Genomic DNA, 21,895 nt, shown 5'->3' on the forward strand with positions numbered 1-21,895 from the left:
TTAAGCCAGAGACTCTAAAAACAATGCTACAGCAGATTCTGTGGGAGAAATGCTACTATTCAGTAGAAGAATTCATAGAGGTTGGAAATGGCGATTTGAACAAGGGGATATTAATGCCAGATTTTTTAAATTGCATAAATATATGTAACAAAATTGTATTATTATGATGCTGTTTGCTAACATTAGCTGTTTATGGTGAAATATCACTATGTTTTTTATGTATCTCATGTACTTGAATGAAATTATTTGATTAAGTTTGTTATGTGACTAAAAAACCACAACTCTATTTTTTAATTTGAGCTGAAACAGGATGTTTTAAGCCCAATTCAACAAGTTCTGTTAAAGTGCTGGTAGTGCAAGAAAAGTTATTAGTTTTTGCTGGCTGCAGTCTGCAGTAGTAATGTTAGGTGCGGATCTCTTGGGAAAGTGATAATTGGATAACTAGTATTTTTAAGCCAAGTGCAAGGCTTAGCAATCTCACCTGTGATTTAGACTCTTTGGGAAAGTGTCTTAGGAAAGTAAATCATGTAACAACAGTAGGACTTGCAGCTAAAAGCTTGTACTACTACCTTAATTGTGCATTTGAGGTTAACATCAGCCACATTGCCGATAATACTCCTAGTACAAGTATCAAATAATGGAAAATCCAGTATGTAATGTAACAATTTTATAAAAAGGAAAGTTTTCACTCACCATATAGCAGAAATGCTAAGTTGCTGATGGACACGACAAAAAGACTGACAAAAATAAAGCTTTTTGGTAGGTAAGGCCTTCGTCAAAAATAGACAACACACACACACACACACACACACACACACACACACACACAGAAATGCAACTCACACAATTGACTGCAGTCTCAGGGAACTATAGCCACATGGTGTGTGTGTGTGTGTGTGTGTGTGTGTGTGTGTGTGTGTGTGTGCATGCATGAAGTGTGGCTACAGTTGCCTGAGACTGCAGTAGTGTGTGAGTTGCAGTTTCATTTGTGTGTGTGTGTGTGTGTGTGTGTGTGTGTGTGTGTGTGTGCGTCTGTCTGTCTGTCTGTCTGTCTGTCGTCTATTTTTGACGAAGGCCTTACTGGCTGAAAGCTTTATTTGTGACAGCGTATGAAGATAATGCACTGATGAGTATGACAAGCCTTCTGTGAAACATGCTGCAGACCTAGGGTAATCAGTCAGGAGAGGGGGTTGTCCATACACAAGTGTGCCTGATGTATCAACCCTCATTTGGTTGGATCATATACAACATGGTTTTCATCTGAATACTTCTGGTAGGAGGCTTCCTGCATATCCAATTATCAGAAGCATCCAGTCTGACCAAACTAGTACCCATACTATCTCCGTCATTACAAGCGTGTTCCCTAGTGTAAATTCATCTCGAAACATAGAGCTTCAGAATAAATGTTGTTACAATTGAAATAACTACTAGCAAAATACAGTACTACAGCTTGGAAAAAACCGAGCACATCAAAGAAAATGTGTTAAGAATCTTCCATCAAAACATCAGAAACCTCAGTAATAATAATAAACGATTACTCATTATTGGTCATTCTCACTGTCTGACATACAGTTTATGTCCATCGTTTCCTTGGTTGACCTGTATCCATCCTTTCTTTCAGAAAATTAAAGGATAGTGGATATTTCAGCAGACTTGTAGAGCATGGCATATGGAAATAACTGAAATTGAACAGGGTGCTGGTGATGGACACAAGATAATATTGTACTTCTGTAGAGGCAACAAGAAGAAAGGAGGAATGTCTGTTAATGTCAAAAACCAAGTCAAGTGCGAGGCCTTCAGCCTAATGAATGTTGTTTTGATGAAAACCTTTTGAATGCCACACCACAGTAGTGAGTCAAGAAACATGCAAACTTGTAGTACTGACAGTTTACATTTCAGCAAAGGAAAGTATCATAAGTGCAAAGTAGCTAGAAACAATTTTAGTAATACAAGATTGAATCAAATATAAGCAGAGATTTTTTTATAAGTTCCTTTAAGCTTCAGAAAAATTCTTACACACAACCTTATTTTTCTATATGGTCTTCTGAACAGGAAACATATTTTTGCCAGCAGATAGGCACTTGTTGATTCCATTTTCATAAAATGAACATGGCTGTGAAACCAGCCAGTTCCACTCAAACACTTTGACAGCACCATTATTGTCAGTCTGGTCCTCTGACTGCTTTCTCTGTTGGACCAAAAAAATGAAAATCCCAGGGTGATAAGTCTGGATTGTAGGGAGGATGTTCTAAGATTAAAACTATATGGAATATTGTCAAACGGGAGACAGGGCAGCCTGACAGTGCACAGCATACCATAGCAATAAAGCTAAATCGTGATGTTGTGAGTGATAATTCACAAGTTGCAAGTATTTTTAACAATCACTTTCTGAATGTAGCAGCAAAAATATGGTTAAAGGGTTCAGTTGAAGAAGCAAAAGAATATGTTAAAAATGTCATTCCCCAGGACTTCAGGCCTTTAGAAACAGCGCCAACATCCCCCACTGAAATTAAGGGAATTATAAATATACTGAAAACCAAGAGCTCATGTGGTGTTGATGGAGTCTCTAACAGAATTTTGAAGTGTTGTTCTAATTTAATAAGTGGAGTCCTTAGCGATATATGTAATGCTTCGCTGGCACAGGGAATTTTTTCAGACAGATTGAAATACACAGTTGTCAAACCTCTTCATAAGAAAGGGGACAAGAGTGACTTAAATAATTACAGACCAATCTCATTGCTGACTTCATTTTCTAAAATATTCGAAAAAGTTATGTTTTCAAGAGTAGTCTCACATTTAAGTGAAAATAATTTACTCAGCATGTCACAGTTCGGATTCCGGAAGGGTTACCCAATTGAGAATGCTATTTACACATTTACCCATCTAATAGTATAAGCCCTAAATAACAAATTATCACCAGTTGGTATTTTTGTGATCTCTCCAAGGCATTTGACTGTGTGGATCATGTCACACTCTTAGAAAAACTCCAGTTTTATGGAACTGAAGGCTACACACACAGCTGGTTTGAATAATACTTAATGAACAGAAAGCAAAAAGTTGTGCTGAATAGCACAAGTAATGTTGGGAGGGTAGTAAATTCTAGAAAATGGGGAGTTATCACATAGGGTGTCTCACAAGATTCAATTTTAGGTCCTCTGATGTTCCTTATTCGTGTGAATGACCTCCCACTTAACGTTCAGCAAGCAGAACTAGTACTTTTTGCAGGTGGCACGAGTGTTATAATAAATCCCATTCCAGAAAAAGCAGCTGAAGATTTTGTTAAGGATGTCTTTCAAAGAATTATTAAGTGGTTCTCAGAAAATGGACTCTCCCTTAATTTTGAAAAAACTTGCTATACCCAACTCTGTACACCAAATAGAGTCATACCGGCAGTTGATGTAGCATATGAACAGGGCTCTGTTACCAGGGTAGATTGCTGCAATTTCTTGGGTGTTCACAGTGATGACAGCTTGAACTGGAGGAAGCATATTACTGAGCTTATCAGACAATTAAGTTCAGTTTATTTCGCTCTTCATATAATCGCTAGTCTTGGTAATAAACAGATCAGCCTCCCAATGTACTTTGCATATTTCCACTCGATAATGTCTTATGGAATAGTTTTCTGGGGGTAACTCACCATGTAGACATAAAGTGCTGATTGCACAAAAGAGAGCAGTAAGAGTAATTAGTGGTGTTCACCCAAGGATGTCATGTAGGCACCTTTTCAAGGAGTTACGTATTTTAACTGCATCATCAGAGTACATATATTTGCAAATGAAATTTGTTACAAATAATACATCTCAATTTGCAAAGAACAGTGATGTTCATACGTACAACGCTAGAGGGAAAAATGACCTTTTCTATCTGTTATTGAAGCTGTCCGTTGCTCAAAATGGAGTACATTATTCAGCAACAAAAATCTTTGATCATTTGCCCAACAACATAAAGTGTCTGGCAGGTAGCAGATCAAGTTTTAAAATGTAGCTTAAAATCATTTCTTTTGGACAACTCCTTCTACTCCATGGACGAGTTTCTGTTTCAGAAATGGTAAAATAAAATAAAATAAAAATTGTACCTCTAAATGTAGCTGCATGTGTAGCACTAAAGATCTCAGTAATATTAATATTAGCACTATTCAAATATGTATATATATCTTGTAATCTGACTTGTTCCACATCATATCGATAAAATAATTGGGAAAATGATCTACGGAACATGACATAACTAAAACTAAACTAAAAATAAGAGCCCCTGACAAGGGTTTCTGATGATGTGCACATTTTCCTTGATCCAAAAGATGCAGTATTCACAGTAAGATGTTCAAGGAGAAAATTAATGAGAAGAACTTCGTTAAATTAAAAAGTCTGTCATGTTGGTCCTCAGATTAAGCCAGTGAGTTGCATTCTTAACTATTTCTTGTCCTTGTAAAAACTGTTTGTGCCATAGTACATCTGAGTCTTTCCCAGACTGTTGTCCCCGAACTGTACCGCAAGTCTTTGCAAAATTTCAGATGGCTTGGCCCCCTCTGTTGTTAGAAACTTGATTATAAAGCATTGCGCAACAGGTGATGGGTACCTCTAGATCTGACATTGCAATTCTGACTAAAGAAATGGTACGACAATGTTCTGGCTAGGGAGGACTATTACTCTAAATGAAAGAAACAATGAGTAGAGAACACGCTGCTCTCATTTACAAAAAGGTCCATAAAACAAGAATTCCAGTTTATATTTGATTCACTCTTGTATCACAAAGAATTAACGAAAGACTCATTCTTTGTTGAGACCTTAATGTTAATTTTCTATAAGATAGTACTGGCTGGGGGCAGTTATTGATGTCCAGCTGTGACCTATTTCTACTGTAAAATTCTATGTGAAGATTCAACAACAGTGGTGGCCACATTGATCAAATGTTAATCGTGTTAATCAGTCATAGAAATAAGTATTTTATTGCAGTCATTTACAATTGCTTGATCACAGTTTTTAGAGAAATTACCAGAGAACACTAAGGAGAAATTTATAAAGCAGACAGCACTAATCTTGTTTTCCACTGAAACAAATATGAGTAAAATTAAACAGAAGCAAGAATAAGAGGTGGATAACTTATGGGATTAAAGTATCTTGTGCTAGGAAGAGCAAGCTGTAGGTAATTCAGAATGTTAGCTGTAGTCAACAGCTGAAACTGCAGTACTGCCTGTATTGCTACATTATGTTATTAAAACAGCAAAACTCATGTACTATGCTAAAAAGGAAGAACAAGACAAAAATTTTGGAACAATAATAAACAAGACACATAGAAAAGTAGCAACCCAAATAAAATTGATCCCCTACAGTATAGCTCTGTAAGAAATTGTAACACTCTCAAATCATTAGCTGCCAAGTTCACTGTGTACTTCCTCACAGTGGAATCAAACATTGCCCTCACTAATAAATAACCCATGCAGATGCAGCAACAGACATTTGTTTCAAATGTACAAGTCATAAAGTAACTGCAATATTCATTGCTTCATTAAAACTTAATAATTCAGCTGGCTACAGTAGTGTTTCTAGCATAATACTAATTTTTTGTGCCTTGATAAAATTATCTTTAAACTGTTTTTGTAATCAATCAGTACCTCAATCCATATTTCCTGACCAACTTACATATGCTGTAGTAACACCCTGCTATAACACAAGAGATAATCAAAACACAACTAGCTACAGTTTATTTCACTTCTTCAAGTCTTTTCAAACACATTTAAGGAAGTCATCAGCTGATACCGGTATCTGCATTTTCATTTTACCCCTGCATTTACATTATTGCATAGTAGTTCAGGTATGGAAATGCTTTTGATGGCTTAGCAGACCAATCCTGGCATGAAACATGTGGCCACATTGATTACACATCAGGGGGCATGCCTGGGGCTGACAAAGTTTGCATCTCTGACATTTCTCATTTTCCCTACCTCCGACATTCATGCACAAAACGTAAGACACCAGTGATTATGGTATTACTCTGATCAATGTTCAGATTCTTTTTAAATTGGTCCTTACAGCAATTCGGAGGAGGACTTAGGGGTCTTGTAGTTGTGCTCATTTCACTATACAAAACTTGTCAAGGAAGTCTGTTGTTTCTCTTCTCCTGGGTATGCTCAATCTAATTGAGTTTGTGACCAGTAATGGTGGCTTCTGTACTGTACATCTTCACCTTCTCGAGAACAGTAATGCTTGATACAAAACCATCTCATTTGATATTTATAATGTATCTAACTTCTGTTGGTTGAGGCATTCTAGTTTCTTAAGATCAAGGCATCCAGGTTTCACAATGATGGAGGAAGGTAGAAATAATAGCCACTCAGTACACCATCTGTTTGTTGCATAGTGTCACATTTTTATTCAGGACGACCTGATGTAAGAGATATCTAAAAAACAATATGTGCTGCATGAATCCTGTTCTCCACATCCTTTTCCAATGTCCACTTAATTGATAATATACTTCCTAAATAGAGGAAGTGATCTAGAGGTATCCTAGAAATAGAAACATTGAAATCCAGAAAGACCGTTCCAGGAGCTGGCTGCAGGGGTGACTTTGTCTTTTGGATGTTGATGGTCAGGCCAAACCATTTACGTGCAGTTCTGAAACAGTTTACAGATGGTTACAAGTATGCAGGTGTGTGGGCTGGAGAAACACTGTTGTCTGCATACTGCAGTTCTTTTACCTGAGTGAGACTAATGAACCTTTTAGAATGCAGTCTGGACTGATTAAATAACATTCCATCAAATCTGTATTTAAGTTCTACTCATGCATTGTTTACAGATGATGTCTCATGAAGCATGGCTTTTAGGTACAGAGTAAACAATGTTGGCATGAGGACACATTCTTGTCTGAGCCCATTAGTAATGAATTTGTCATAAGTTTCATTTTAGTGTAGCACTTGCCCAGACATATAATCATGGCAAACTAGAATACAAAGTATTCGGGGCACCCAAAAGGTTTTAAAACCTTCCACATAGATTCTCTGGGCCTTTTCTAGGCCATAGAACACAAATAGTTGACAGTTGTTGGTTCGAAATACAACTTCACAGTTACAGGTAGTCTGCATAAAACAGTTATGTTGGCCACTGATGCCCTGTGTATATGGATGGAGTTAACCCCTTCAGCATCAGCTAAGGCCTGAAGGTGATACACTGAAGTGCCAAAACTGGTAGCAGTATAATAAATGACATCATGATGATTCTTACAATATTGAACAGCCGTAGTCCCCCGGATCTCCAGTCACAAGGATGGACATACAAGAACAAATAGTAAAGGCTTATGTTGTTCCCCGCACTTTTCCTGCAGTTGTTGTGCACAAAAGATCATATCAATAGTTCCCCTGATGGGGTGAAATCCCCATTGTAATTCTGAAAGTATAGTCTTGGAAAGAGTCTGGAGGCAATTCAACAGAATTCTAACAAAAATTGCACAAGCCATGGAGATCAAGGATATGCCATGGTGTACCACATATGCTTCAGTCACCTTTTTCAAAGGTGGTGACAATTTTGTAGTTCTTCATGCTAGCAGGTACCCTATGGACTTCACACATTAGAAGAAACAGGGAGAATAATGTGGTTTTTATGTGGAAGCCACCACTTTGAATGATCTGTAGTGCTATTTTGTCAGGTTCGGTTACGTTTCTCCATCTCATACTATCTAGAGCCTTGTTGAATTCATGAAATGTCAGTGGGACTGCATCAAAGGTTGTGTTGAATGTTGTGAGACATGTTTGAGTAAGTTGTCATCAGCAGGAGACCTATGATTTAAGAATGAGGTGAAATGCTCTTTTGAGCAATTCAAGACTTCTTGTCGTCAGTGAGTATGGTCATATCGTTGGTGGCTTTCAGGGTTCCTGAAGAGGAGTGAAAAGGCCCATATATTTCTTTTCTTCCAGTGTAAAAGCTCTGAAAATCCCTGGCATCTGACAGACTTTGGATTTTCTTAGCTTTTTGTTGCCACCAGATGTTCTTGATTGTTCTTATTTCAGTTTGATGTTTCTGCTTGAGCCTTTGAAAGCATGTTTTCTTTTCCATAAAGGATGACTCTTGGCACTTATAACATTCTTAATCACTTCATTATTGCCATCAAACAGTCATTTTTCTTTTTTGTGTCAAAACCAATGACCTCTTCTGCAGCCTTTTTGATCATGTTTTGTAAAGTGGTACATTCCTACTTGACATCTGTTGCATTACATGTCATATTGGTAAGTTGATCCAAAACAGTTTCATTCTGCAGTCTGTTGATGTTGAATTTTCTCCTGGAGGGATTTGAGAAGTAGGATCATGTTTTATGATGGACAAAGCCCCTCAGATGGCTAGCCAGCAGTTGTGATTGGTCCAGCAGGCACTGGTGTTTCAAGGTGATTTTGTTATCAAGGTTATCAAGGTGTCTTTCTTGTCAGACTGTTGAGTGATGACATAGTTAATGAGATGTCATTGTTTGGAGCATGGGTGATTCCATGTAGCCTTATAACAATTAGGTAAGTGGAATTGTGTGTTGGTGATAAAAAAATTCATGCTCAGACACAGGCAAATAAGTAGCAGCCCATTTCCAACACCTTGATACCCATTATGTCTTCCCAAAAATGATTATCTCTTCCCTTTTTAGGATTTAAGTCTTCAATTGTTATTATCATTAGCAAGTATCTTGAAGAGAACGTTTCTCAGTTGATGGTAGAACTGGTGTCTGTATCCTCTGCACTGGATAAAGAGGGAGGAGGGAGACAAAGCTATCTCCAGTGAGGATGAATTCGAAGAATTATAATTCTTTGATTGACAACAGTAGGTGTTAATCAATATTGTTTCACTGTTTTTGTTTTTACTGCAAATCCTTCATCAAGGGTGTGTGGTTCTTCCGTATCCTTTCCTTTATAGTAGATAGTGTATTCTGAACTAGCCTCATTGATGTGTCCTTCAGCTGATACATTGGTTTCACTTAAGGCAGCAACGTCTGTATCTAATCTAGCTAGCTCGTGGATGAGGAGAGCTGTTCTTCTTTCTGGTCTGTTACCACTTAAGTGTAGAAGAGTCCTTACAGTCCATGTTACAATAGTCATAGTCGTATTGTTCTTTCTTGGTTTCTGTCCACAAATTAGGAGTAACCTTCTGAGTGTGGATTCCCAGCCTGTTACAATTGTGACTATTCATGTATAGCCCACCTTTCCTAGGGCCTTCCCCATTCAGAATGGGCAACAGTGATCCTAAATAGGCCTGTCTGTTTGCAGATACAGACCATCACACAGCTGCCGCCAGAGTGCAGGTCCATACTAACAGCTTCCAGCTTCATTAAAACCTACTACCAGCATCCTTAGCTCACTGCCACTGGGTTTTAAGGAAAATGGCGGGAGAAATTACCATCTGCGTGACTTGTTTGAGGTGGATTTCAGCTTGTGAGGAAGTAACCAACTCATTATGATTCTGGAACCTTTCATCAGAGCACATGGGGATGAAATGTGATTTCAGACTTCAGAACAGGAACAAACTGTTGCAAGCTCAAGGACAGCAGAGAACGCATTTACAATCAGTTTATCTGGCATAACCTCTTCTGCTTTCATGACAGTTTCAGATGTGAGATATTCCCCTTTCATCCACTTTGTCATTGTGTCCTAGGGTTTGGGGGAAAAGGACTACAGAAAGGGATGTGGAAAGAGGTGGGACACACTTTGTCTGTTTCATGTCCTGGGATCTGTCTGGCTGGGAAGACCCTGCCAGTAGCTTGGCCAGTGCTGGCATAGCTCTCAGCTTCACACAAATGTGCAAACCCCTCCACCCATACAGTTAGAGCTACGATAAGGTGGTGTCCCGTGGATAGAGTTTAAGAAATTGTCTTATGACTTAATACTGACTCATTCAACTGAACAGAATTTGTTAACTGACTCTCAGCTTGGATATTCTAAAGGATTCTCAGCAGAGAAAGCAATGCAAGGCCCCACAAATAAACTGCTCACCAGCACAGCTAAACAAGGAAACGTATCCAGTTGGTGTATCTTGCCAAAGAATTTGATTGTGTGGATCACAAAATTCTACTACACAGAGAATAAAATGTGTACAGTCCCAAAAGTGTTTATACCGGAACCCTTCTTGTTCTTCACCTTTGTAAATAATCTTCCAATGACTTTTTAGGGTGATCAAAAATCTGTGATGTCTGAACTCAATCTTGCCAGACACAGCTAAGATGGTAGCTGAAGGGCTACAAATGGTTCAAAGCTAACAGTTTGTGCCCTGATCACACAGAGACTCATATTATGTGATTTCAAACAAGCAACAATGACCTCTTAACACCAAAAGTAGACATCAGTTATCATATACTAAATGAAACACACTGTTTGAAATTCCAAGGAATCTAGTTGGATAACATGTTAAAATGGAGTCAACATGTAGGTAAACTAATTAAGTGGCTCAATTGAGTGTAACTTGCTCTTAGAAATATTTTCAATTGTTTTGACCCAAAGACAAGAGTGTTGACTTACCTTACATGTTTTCACTTTATGTAACCTTATGGAATTATCTTCAGGACAGTACACCTAAAGTAAACAAAGAATTTATTCAGCAGAAGTAAACAGTAAACATATTGTGTAAAGTAGATAACTGTACCTCTTGCAGAAGCCTTTTTAATAATTTCAGAATTCTTACACTCACTTCCCAACATATCCCCTTCTTAAAGGTTTTTGTTGCTAACAACAGAGTGGAGTTATGTAATCTAATAGGAAGACGTTCAGTAAGCTCCCTTCTAACATGAAGCAAGAAATTTGAAATCCCTAACCATTCAAAGTAAAATTAAAAACATATTTCTACAAATTATCAGAATATCTAGATTCAGGGACTGGAAAGTTCTGTTAGCCACAAGGGATACAGCATTGTTCATTGCAGAGCTGCAGGACAGGTAGCGATGTGCTGTAAATAGGACGCAATATTTACATTGGATAAACTTATTCTTTGGAAAGTAGGCCTACCATCGTATTCAAGTAACTTTTACTCTTCTAGTAGCAGCTTTTTTTAATTTTTTTGCAAAATAGCAACTTTCTTTTTAATTTGCTTGATTAAACTTAACTGACATAAGCATGAATAACATTGTGTAGTGTAGTGATAGTTTATTGTTAATAAAGTATGCAAATTAAGTTTCCCTTAATTCCCTGTCTTTTATTAATGTGTTCCTTGGCTCATTCCACATCCCTGAAGGTTGTCCTTGTTGATAGCATCAGTGGAACACAATGAGTGAGTGAGTGAATTAATTAATTAACTGCCTGTTGGTCATTTTCTCCATAACTGATGGCATATAGTTTCATAAATGGTACAGTCATAGTATTATTGTAGTATAATTCTTAGAGAAAATTTCAGATCATATTGGTAGCATGTGAAGGCATTCTTATATGATGTAACCCAGTAAATTATTGTAATATTTGACAGTATAAACACCTATAAATTGTAATAGATACTACCATTTTTCCATGAGAGTAACTTTAATAATACTCGTAGTTGGTTATTAGTAATAGTGATTTTTGTTTGCTCCATTTTATGGAAGGTCTTCCTTCTTTCCTTGGTTCTTCTGTTAACATAATAAAGAAACTCACGAGTAGTTGAATTAAAGGCACCTACTTAGTTGCCTGTAGCACCCTCTTTCAATCTAAGGGAAATGACATTGTATCTCAGTGTGGACTCTTTGAGACACCAAAGGCATTGGGGAGCTGTATGATTCCATATTTGCTTAACTACCATTCACAACTGAAAGAGATAAGTTGAAGCTTCATCCAAGGTAAGCATATATTGCTCGTTAGTGTCCCAGGATGTGCTCAGAATGACTGAGGTTAAGTGATGTGGGTGGCTTCATAAGCATTCTCTTGTCTCTGCAAGGTTGTTCAAGCCATTCTGACAATCTTGGAGTGATAGATGGCATATCGGCTTGCTGAGGTACAGGGCACTTGTATGCAAAAAACAGATGGACATAATCAAACAGTGGACTTTGTATCATTCACTGCTAGTATGAGAGACCGTATTTCATTCCATATATGCATTCCCCGGCATGAGACTTTCTTCACCATCTGTCTGAATGGTGCCTTGTTGGCTAGTGGAATTCATCACTTCATGGGATGTTCGGTGTACTCATATCTTGTCAGTAGCATGTAGCGATATTTTTTATGACTCATCAGCCCGAATGACCAAAGAAAGACATCATCATATTGCTACTAGGCTGTTTGATTAAAATCATTACTTTATTTAGGAACTCTGGCCAGTTTTGTGCTTTAGCTCAGATCTTTTTCTTTATATTCTCAACATTCATGCTGATGGTTAGTACAAGTGTGGTTCAAATCCTCATCCAGCTGGACAGATTAATGTTTTCTGTGGTTTCCCTTAATGTTGTAAGACAAATGCTGAGCTGGTTCCTCTAAATAGGACACAACTCAGTTCCTGCTTCATCCGTCACTCTGCCACTGGTACTGAAATAAAGATATTTATATTCCATCTCAATTGAGCTGTTTTTAATGGAACATTAAATCTTAATTTTTGTTTTTTCTTCTGTGCTTACTAACTTTACAAAAAATTATTTTGCATTCTTCTTCATTTCAGCCCTCATCAGTTGTAGAATGCACATGTACCTGGCTGCTTTCATCACTGCCACCAAAAAATGCTTCCACCCTTTCACAAAAGCTTGAATTGGCTCTTCGACAACAGCTGTGGACCCACCGTGAACTGCAGTTAGTAGTGGAAGAAACTGTTCGAGCTCGTTTCTTACCAACTTTAGAAAGAGGTTTCAAGATATTTTTGCCGGTAAATACCTTAAAAAATTGTAGACGTTATAATTGAACAAAAAGTAATACATTATTTTCTTTTATAAGCAAATTTTAATGTCCAAGATAACAGCGAACTGCATATTTTACAGGATAATCCTCTGTGCACCTTTAGTACCTTCTTGAGGCTCTGTGTTACAAATCAAGATTTTGGTGGCAGTTCAGTGACTCTGAAGCTTTTCAAAAATATGTGTGTAAACTTGAGGAAAAAGGTAAGCTTTGTGTTTGTATGATGTAACTGCCTCATATCGTGCATTTAATGCCAACAATTTTATTTCTAACAGTGCTACAACTGATGCACCTTCATTTCTGCATTGGTGTTTCGTTTTTTTTATAAAGTCACATTGAATGCCTTTACCTGTTGGCCAGAACATTTCAGGAGAAAATGTCAAACAATGTAAAGTCCATGTTGAATAACAACAGTATGAAAGGGATAGATTGCTGCTACTCATCACATAGATGAGGCATTGAGTCAGTGGCCACTCTGGCCTGACAGTGGGCTTTGCCAGCATCTGACATGAACAGCAATCTGAGGTGGGTGATGGTAGTAAGGAGAAGGCATGGGTTGAGGATGGGGAGCAGTAGCAGGAATTGGGTGAAGGAAAATGATGTGCAGCTGTGGGAGCGAGCAGGGACTTGGTGGGTACACGGTAAGGCTGTTAGGTGCACTGTAGGGAGGCTGTGCCGGGGGAGAGGAAGGGAAGAGGAGAGACCTAGAGAAGGGGAAAAGAGTAGTAGGTGCATTGGTGGAATAGAAGGCATGGATAGTGGTGCAGTGGAAGCAGGGAAGGGGGTTGATGACAGTTACTAGTGAAAATTTACATGCTGAAAAAATATTGTTTGAATACCTTTATAAGGAGTACTGCTGTCTTTGATGTCATAATGTATCAATAACTTGCTCCTTATGTAGTTACTTGCTTGTTGCTGGGTTCTGCAACTTTTGGAGCTGAGTGTGCCTTTCCTATGAGGGATCGTTGTACTGCTGTATAGTAACAACAGCGCCTCAGCGCTAGTGATTAAGCACTTTGTTGGAATACTGAGAAGACTCAATGTTGAACTTCCATACAGGATGGTCACACACCTCCACTTCGTGGATAAGTAATGTGCAGAATTTGGTAGGAAGTGGAATTAATAATAGAGAGCGTTACAGCAGTTTATGGAATGAAAGTCTTTCAGTAATTCAGTTATTTCACGAAAAGACATAGGGTTTTAATAGATTTATGGCTGATATAGTGTGTCATTTGAGAACCAGTAATTAAATTGAAGAAACATTGATAGTAGAAAGTAAATAAAAAGGCTTCTATGATCCATCATTACCAGTTTTATAAACATGGAAATGTAGTGTAGCAATGATTGCTTCAGTATGAATGTGAAACAAAAATAACTGTTAAATGAAATGTGATGAGTGTAGGCATTGTTAAGGAAGTGTGTTATGTCCAAAAGGAACAATAAACAAAAGTAATTTGACATCTACTGTTATTATTTCAAAGTGACATGTTTCATTCTTTGATTAATATTTGAAAGTATGAGGGAGACACATTTGTATTAGGCACATATCAGTTTATTTTTGTAACAAAGTGTGATCTCTGTGTAAAGCTTGAGTCCAATAGCTGCAAAAATCAACAAGGAGAGACATTAACAAGTAAAGTGAGGAACTTTACAACTTCTGATAAACACCAGATTCATTTTTCGAATTTTTTATGAATCTCCTTGTAGTTAAATCCTGCTTCAATACCTTACAATCATAAAAAATGAACTTCATAGCCAATATCTTTGCAAGCTCTTGATATAATCAAGGCAATAAAGTTCATTTTCTCATTGTCATTTAATTGCATTCATGTCAAAGTTTGGTATAGAAAGCTGTTTGATCCTTCTCTGCATACATACAAAACCATATTGTCCTGTTCTTACATATTATACCATATGCACAATAATGATGTTTCATGTAGGAAAAAGCAACTTGGATCTACATATGTCATCATTGTTTGGTTGCAATAACTTTTATGTATCCTTACAGGCATCCCTCAAAGATATTGATACACCAGATGATGCATTCCTAACAAATGGTTATTGGCTGTCATACATATCTATTCGCCTGATTGCTATTGTTGCTGCTAACTGCTTTACATCGACATTCTGTCAGCAGCAATTTCTGCGAACATTACGTGATTCTGGATTTTCAGATTATTTACCAGGTTTGTTGTTTTGTATATGTCATAATGTAAACTTGTGTTGACGTTATTGATCTCATTTGTTCAAACAACATAATTTTTCCTTTTGTGCAGATGCACCTGATTTTCATTATTTACTGGAGGTTGTACAGTGCTTAGCAGATAGTAATGTCAGGCCAGATTTGGAAGTCCTTTGTTCAGTAAATGTTGATGACCACAAACAAGAAATTCAGCGCTGCATAAGTGAACTTCTACAAGAAAAATCTCACCAGAAAGCACTAAATTTGGCAGCAATTACAGGGATACCAAAAGATGACATTTTCATTGCTCAGGTAATTTTAAGAACTTTGGCGCTCTACAATTTTTGTTTTTCACTGTGTGCAGAATACAGTATAAAAAGGACTAAATTTTGTGTTTGCACTGATCTTACCCATATTACAAAATGAAGTTTATTTGTTTGTACTGACATTGATCTCATTGTATGCAGGTGGCCAACAAATGGGGGGAGGGGGGGGGAGGGGGAATGGGAATGAACCATTTACATCTTCTGCTCACTACATTATGCTGTAGTAGCATTGGCTTTAGTGTAATCATCATTAGTTTGTTCTTCTGCTATCTTTTTTCTGAAATCTTTTTCTCAGACCGTTTTATTTCTGTTATCTGCTTTTTTGAATTTGTCTTTGACATGTTGCTACGATGGGTAGTCAGACGACTTTATATGTGCCTCTTCGTAGTTTTATATATACCTTTTCAGTAATCGAGTAGAAATAATTTTTGTTTGTCACTTTTATGGTACAAGATTGATTCAAATGAAAACCTTAAAAGATCCATAAAATTTCAAAAATTGTGTGGTGGAGTAGGTAGGTGGCAGTAGTGTTCCTTGAGGTACAGAAAATGACCGGCAGGTGGCAGAGTCATGCTGCCATGTGGGAGAAGGCAGCAGCATGCACAGCAAGATAGCTGCCCTGCTGTCAACATGCACTGTGACTGAGCAGCGATTGGTGATGCATGTTTTGTGTGGTGAAGGTGTCAAACAAATCGAGATTCATCACAGAATGACAGTGGAGTTTGGAGATTCATGTTTGTCTTTGCAGCAAGCTTACAAGTGGTCTAGGAAGTTCAAAAGCGGTGTAACTGCCGTGGAGGCTGCCCCAAGAACAGGGCAGGCTCACTGCATAGTGATGGACGAGAACATTGCATTAGTGGAGGATCTTGTAAAGGAAAACAGTCACATAACTCTGAACAAAATTGCCACAAGTTTGAAGATTAGTATTGGTTCATTGCGGAATATTGTTCACAATGTACTGCACTTCAGTAAGATGTCTGCTAGATGGTTGCTACGTCAGTGGATTGCTGCATTGTGAAAGACTGTCATGTTGATGCCTGTGAAGAACTTTTGCATTGTTTCCACATCAAAGGTGATGCATTTCTGGGAAAAATTGTTACAGGTGATGAAACTTTGATCCACTATCACCAACCAGAAAAGAAATGGTCGAGCAAACAATGGTGGCACAGCTCATCGCCAAAACAAAAAAAAAATTTACACTCAACTGTGTGCGGGAAAAGTCGTGCTCATTCTCTTATGGAATGGAAAGAGAGTAATTTTGGAGCATTGCATGGATAGGAGAATGACGGTAGCCAGTACTTCGTGTTCAGACATGCTGAAAAATCAGCTTCACCCTGCAGTCAGTAGTAAACAATGAGGACTTCTGACAGGAGTATTGCTACAGCATGACCATGTAGCTCATAAGCAGTTGAGACTATTAAGTAAATTAAATCTAAATGTCTGGTACATTCTCCTTATTCACCAGACCTCACTCCTAGTGACTTTCATCTGTTTGGTGTACTCAAAGAAGCAATGGGAGGGAGGCTTTCAGAAGTGAAAAAGAGGTGAAAACCATGGTGCATGACTGACTACACAAATGACCAAAAGAATTCTTTTATCGGGGTATCTGTGCGCTTCTTAAACAGTGGAATATGTGCAATCAGCACCAAGCAGACTACTACAAAAAATGACAATAAGTTTTTTGTTCATTGTTACAGTTAAAAATATTACAGCACTTTAAACATTTTCATTTGAATCACCTTTGTATAACTTATAAGAAATAAATTTGATGCTGGTATCTTCTACTTTCACTTATACATAGCACCAGTGTTTGTGGTCTACAGATCAGTGTATCCTCATAAAATATTATTGCAAGACATTCTTGTTATGTTGAAATGATTCTTTTCATTACATGTACTTCAGGAGATTATTAACAAATTTCCATGTTTCAGTCTCATTCAAATTTGGCTTGGGTATTCTCTTATTTTCTACTCTCAACAATCCACCAGTTTTCATCCCAGTTGGCTTGGGCTATTCAGTACCTGTGCTTTATATAACCATGTAATCCTGTTCCTTTACTGTCTTTACTCTGGGAAAGAATGTCTGTATTTGGATAGTCTACATTCTTGCACACAAAAGTGCTGAGAATTTGGTTTAGTGTGATTTAATGCTTGTTCCATATTCCCATTGAACAACAGTTTATTATGATGCTGAACACATTCTTATGTCAGAAGGTCAGTGTATATATTTATCTTTCAACTGTTTCTGTGGCTACATTGTGGCCCTTTACATAGCTTTCTATAAACCTATTTTATTGCACTGTTGTGACAACTGAACTTAATTCTAGCACCGCCTTTGCAGAAAGAAAGAAAATGCGCTACAGTATTACCTATTAAGACTCTTACATGAATTCTAAATCATATTTGATTTCTTTCTTTAATTTTCATTGTTTCATATGTTCTAAGACAGTGGGTAAATGCTCAAGCAATTTTATGGCTTCATGACTTTTCTCTCAACACTGTAATCATAAGGAGACATCCATGATTTCTACTAAATTTGTTTAAAAAAAATTCTGAAACAGTCATATCTGTAGACCTAGATGATCGGTTTTATATCATTCATTTCTTCAAATCAATAAGCAGTGATACTAAACAATGCTCAAAAAGGATGAATTGGTGTGAAGACGACTGTTTAATATGGTCAAAATCACGCATATAAGGATATAAGTGAGAAGTACATGGTATCAGTCCTGATTACAAAATAACAGTGCTCTAGCAACCAAAATATAAAAAATGCACCATATTAGTGTTAATGATTTGTTGATTGCTGATAAATTTAAGGCAAAAAAATCAGTAAGGAGTCAAACACAGTTATTGGAACATAGAAATAGTGATGATGGAGAGCACATTTAGTAAAGAGGGGGGAAAACTTTTAGGGAGAAACAAAGGATGAAGAGCCTAATGTAAATTAAGACCTGGTGGATGATGGGTAAGATATGTGTTGGTGTGTCAGTTCCAGTTTCCAGGGTTTCAAGAAACTGGTGTCAAGATTAAACATCCAAATCACCTGAGTATTGAAACAGATGCTTGTGGCCCAGCTGTTATGTTCAGATCATGCTCAACGAAAGTATATTGGGTATTACAAGTGTACTAGCTGACAGCCATGTAAACTTACTGATAACTTGTTGGTGAGCATGCCAGTATAAAATACGTAGCTAATCTTTCAATTAACTTGATATTGTTCTGCTGTATATACAGTCTGTTAATGTGGTCAACATTACAAACAGATGGTAAAGGATATTGCCTTACTTGTTTCATAACCCAATAGAGGAAACCTTTGTCCTCATGCAGTGTCCATAATCATTAGTTTACTTTGAATTCTTGACTGAGGTACTCAGAAAGAGACATGAGTGCAACTTACACTTCGTATTTTGAGGCTGCATTTCTCTGTAGCCACCCGAAAGTTACGAAAATGAGTAATGCTGCAGTATCTAAATATATGGGTAAATCAAAGTAACTTGTACAGAAGTGGGTAACTTGCTATAAAATGGTTAAAGACATGGATAACTTTGAATAACATGGCCCAATCGGTAAAGTGACTCGAAAAGTGGAAAAAATGGTTATTAACCTTTTTGTGGGAAACCCATGCATTGTGCACAAGTAAAATTCACTGTGAAATAGCTGCCAATGCAGATTCAATGCATTTGGAAGTCTCTTCCACGTAAATATGCAGAAAACGTGGTTTCAAGGAATATTCAGATGGCACTGTAGGTGACTGGATGTACATTGCATTTTTATTTTGTTCATATACAGTGTATATATTTGTTTTACTTTGTTGTCAAATACATTTTTCTATTGATGTAGTTGACCAGGATTTTACTTAACAGACTATATGCTCCCAGAATTTGCTCTCTACTTCGTAATGTAATTTTTGCCAGGTATAAGCTGTTAGTACCATAACTCCAACTGCACAGAAAATCATGTTCTCCTTTCTTCTGTATGCAAAGTGATGTGAATTTCTTGCTCCCTACTGCCTGATTACCCCTTATCATTTTCTTCTGCCATAATGTTTATAATCAATAGAACTCCTTTTTTATGGTGGTTTGCAGGTGTGTGTGTGTGTGTGTGTGTGTGTGTGTGTGTGTGTGTGTGTGTGTGTGCGCGTTCATAAATACCGGAATAGCTCTTACCTTGACAGTACAGTTTTTTATATCCAGTGCTTTTATTTCCTGGTAAATATGAAAATGATGCTAAAGAACACAGGGAAGTACTGCACGTTTGAGGGCCTAAAATTTTTGGATTGAGTAAGTTCCTACTTCTCAGCTACAATATCAGTTAAAACTAATTTGGCTTCATATTTCAATTTTCCAAAGTGCAATTAATTGCACATTATAAATATTGTAAGAAAGTAGGAAATACTGCCAATACACATACATAAAAGTAAAAATTGATCAGTTCTAACCTCCTACTCTCTCCGGCTCCTCCCCCTTCACTTCATTGTTCTCACTATAGGGGAGCTCCTCTTATGCTGTGGCCTGAATGACCTGCCCTTCCTTTTTAGCTATCCAAAACTTATCCTTCTTTCCTCCCCAAGGTAGGAACTAATAGTTCTGAAAGTTTGGGTTGTATTATCAGTTTCTTTCATATCTATGTTATCTCTTGTAGGTGATTTCTGGCCAGCGATTGTGTCTCACAATTTCCTAATTTTTTTTGGTTTAATGTTCATTTGATTCAGTGTATTCCTCCCTCTGGCCTCCCCCCCCCCCCTCCCCCCCTCTCAATACAAAACTTACTTACCTTATTCTTGTTATAGATGAAAAAGCTATGTTGAGTTTCATTATATCTTGTCTCCTTTCTTCTTGGCTTTTCCTATTATTCCATATACTCATTTTATAATTGAATTTTCTTTTTGAAGTGGGTTAGTAATTCCACACATTCATTCTCTGTGTTTTATTCGACATTATTAATTCAGATTACAGAAAACCATCTCACTGAAAACTAACAGTGATGTGTCCTACGTGGTAGTACACACTCAATAACAGACTGACACTGGTTGTAGTCAATTAGTGTTCACTTTCATTCCACACAAAAATGCAAAAATACAAACAAACCTGTTCAGCATTGACTTAATGTGTTGATTAAACTTAACCACAAATTAATTATTCATAAACAATAAAGATTATTTAGTCTGTCCCTGAAAGTGCTTAAAAGGAAGGAATCACGATGACAGGAGTCACTGAATTAGTTTACAGTAGGGATAATAAGTTTTATGTTCATTTAGCACTACCCAGCAAGTGTGACAAAGTCAAAATTCATTTGGTAGTATAGTGATGGAAAATATTGATCACAACTGACAGTCTAAGCTCCCCACAAAAATACCAGTCTTGGAGCACCAAGTCCATGGAAGACCATGTCAGAGGAGGCAAAGTTCCCAGGGGATTGGCTGGCTACTTGCAGTGGCTGTAGTGCAGTATCCTCCTGAGTAGGCTGCTACCGGGTCCCCATGATGTAGGTCTTAGTGGTCTCTGTGCTCAGCATTTCATACAGTGGCTGAACAGACTGAACTGGTGGAGAATGGCCAGCCACCATCCTAAATACGTGCCTGACAAAGTAATATCTTCTCCGTGCTTGGATGGCATGTAATTCGTGGAAGCAAAGTAGTGCTTCTGATTATAAAACTGCTGTCCAGGATGCGCTTGCCATCTTTTTCGAGGCTGGTGCCTCTCGTGGCGAAGCTAGTGCTGCATTTTTGCATGGTGCCAGCTGGAGTTCCACTGCAAAATAGACCAGCATGTTTTGGATACAGTCTAGATTGTTATGGGTAATACACCATGCCTCCTGTACTGTCACTGTCAGGGACTGCTCAGGGGGTGTCTTCTGTGGAGGTGGAGTATGAGCAACTTGCAAACCATGCCTGTACGTGGGTAGCTGTGGTTGCAGGTGAAGGCTTTGGATACTTCATCCCTCCCGCAGCAGATTTGTGGAATGCAGCAAATAGTAATAGAATTGCAGCACTACTGTGTGAATGTGTAGCTGCAACACTACGTAACACAGAAACTGATAGGCTGCCAGGCGCATCAGTGGATAGTGGAGAAAAGCCACCAGTGACCGGAATGAATGTGGATATAGTGCATGTGCCTGCATCAGGTACAGGAAATGAAACAGAAAATGAATCAATCCATGGATGGTGGAATCTGTCCTGAAAAGAACTGAGTGCTGGACGTTGTGCCCCAAGGGAGTTCCATAATTTGATGGAAGTATCTGGAGCACACCTTTTAGTGGAAGTTCAAAAATGTGCTGTATCCAATAAAGTGCTGCAACACTCTATGTTTGACTGGTTACCGTATTTACTCTAATCTAAGCCGCACTTTTTTTATGGTTTTTGTAATCCCAAAACCCGCCTGCGGCTTAGAATCGATTGCAAAGTAAGTGGAAGTTCTGAAAAATTTTAGTAGGTGCCGCCACAACTAACTTCTGCCGTCGAATACATGTAGCGCTACACAGGCTTGCTTTGCAGGCACAAAGATAAAATACTGGCGCCAAAAACTCTGTGTGAGTAAAAAAAAAAAAAAAAAAAAGGTTGAAGATGAGCTTTTTTCTCCGC

The 21,895-nt window shown here is 37.8% G+C and overlaps 1 protein-coding gene across 1 annotated transcript in view; it reads left to right on the top strand.

Annotated features, from left to right (window-relative positions):
• LOC124615774 (spatacsin) overlaps positions 1-21,895 on the top strand; it is a 395,474-nt gene that overhangs the window by 214,789 nt on the left and 158,790 nt on the right. Inside the window, exons 19-22 of the mRNA XM_047143873.1 lie at positions 12,576-12,776; positions 12,889-13,008; positions 14,814-14,991; positions 15,082-15,299. Coding sequence (XP_046999829.1) covers positions 12,576-12,776; positions 12,889-13,008; positions 14,814-14,991; positions 15,082-15,299 — 717 coding nt within the window. The remainder of the gene's footprint in view (positions 1-12,575; positions 12,777-12,888; positions 13,009-14,813; positions 14,992-15,081; positions 15,300-21,895) is intronic.

Source organism: Schistocerca americana, chromosome 5 (genome assembly GCF_021461395.2).
Source record: "Schistocerca americana isolate TAMUIC-IGC-003095 chromosome 5, iqSchAmer2.1, whole genome shotgun sequence".
Lineage (NCBI taxonomy): Eukaryota > Metazoa > Arthropoda > Insecta > Orthoptera > Acrididae > Schistocerca > Schistocerca americana.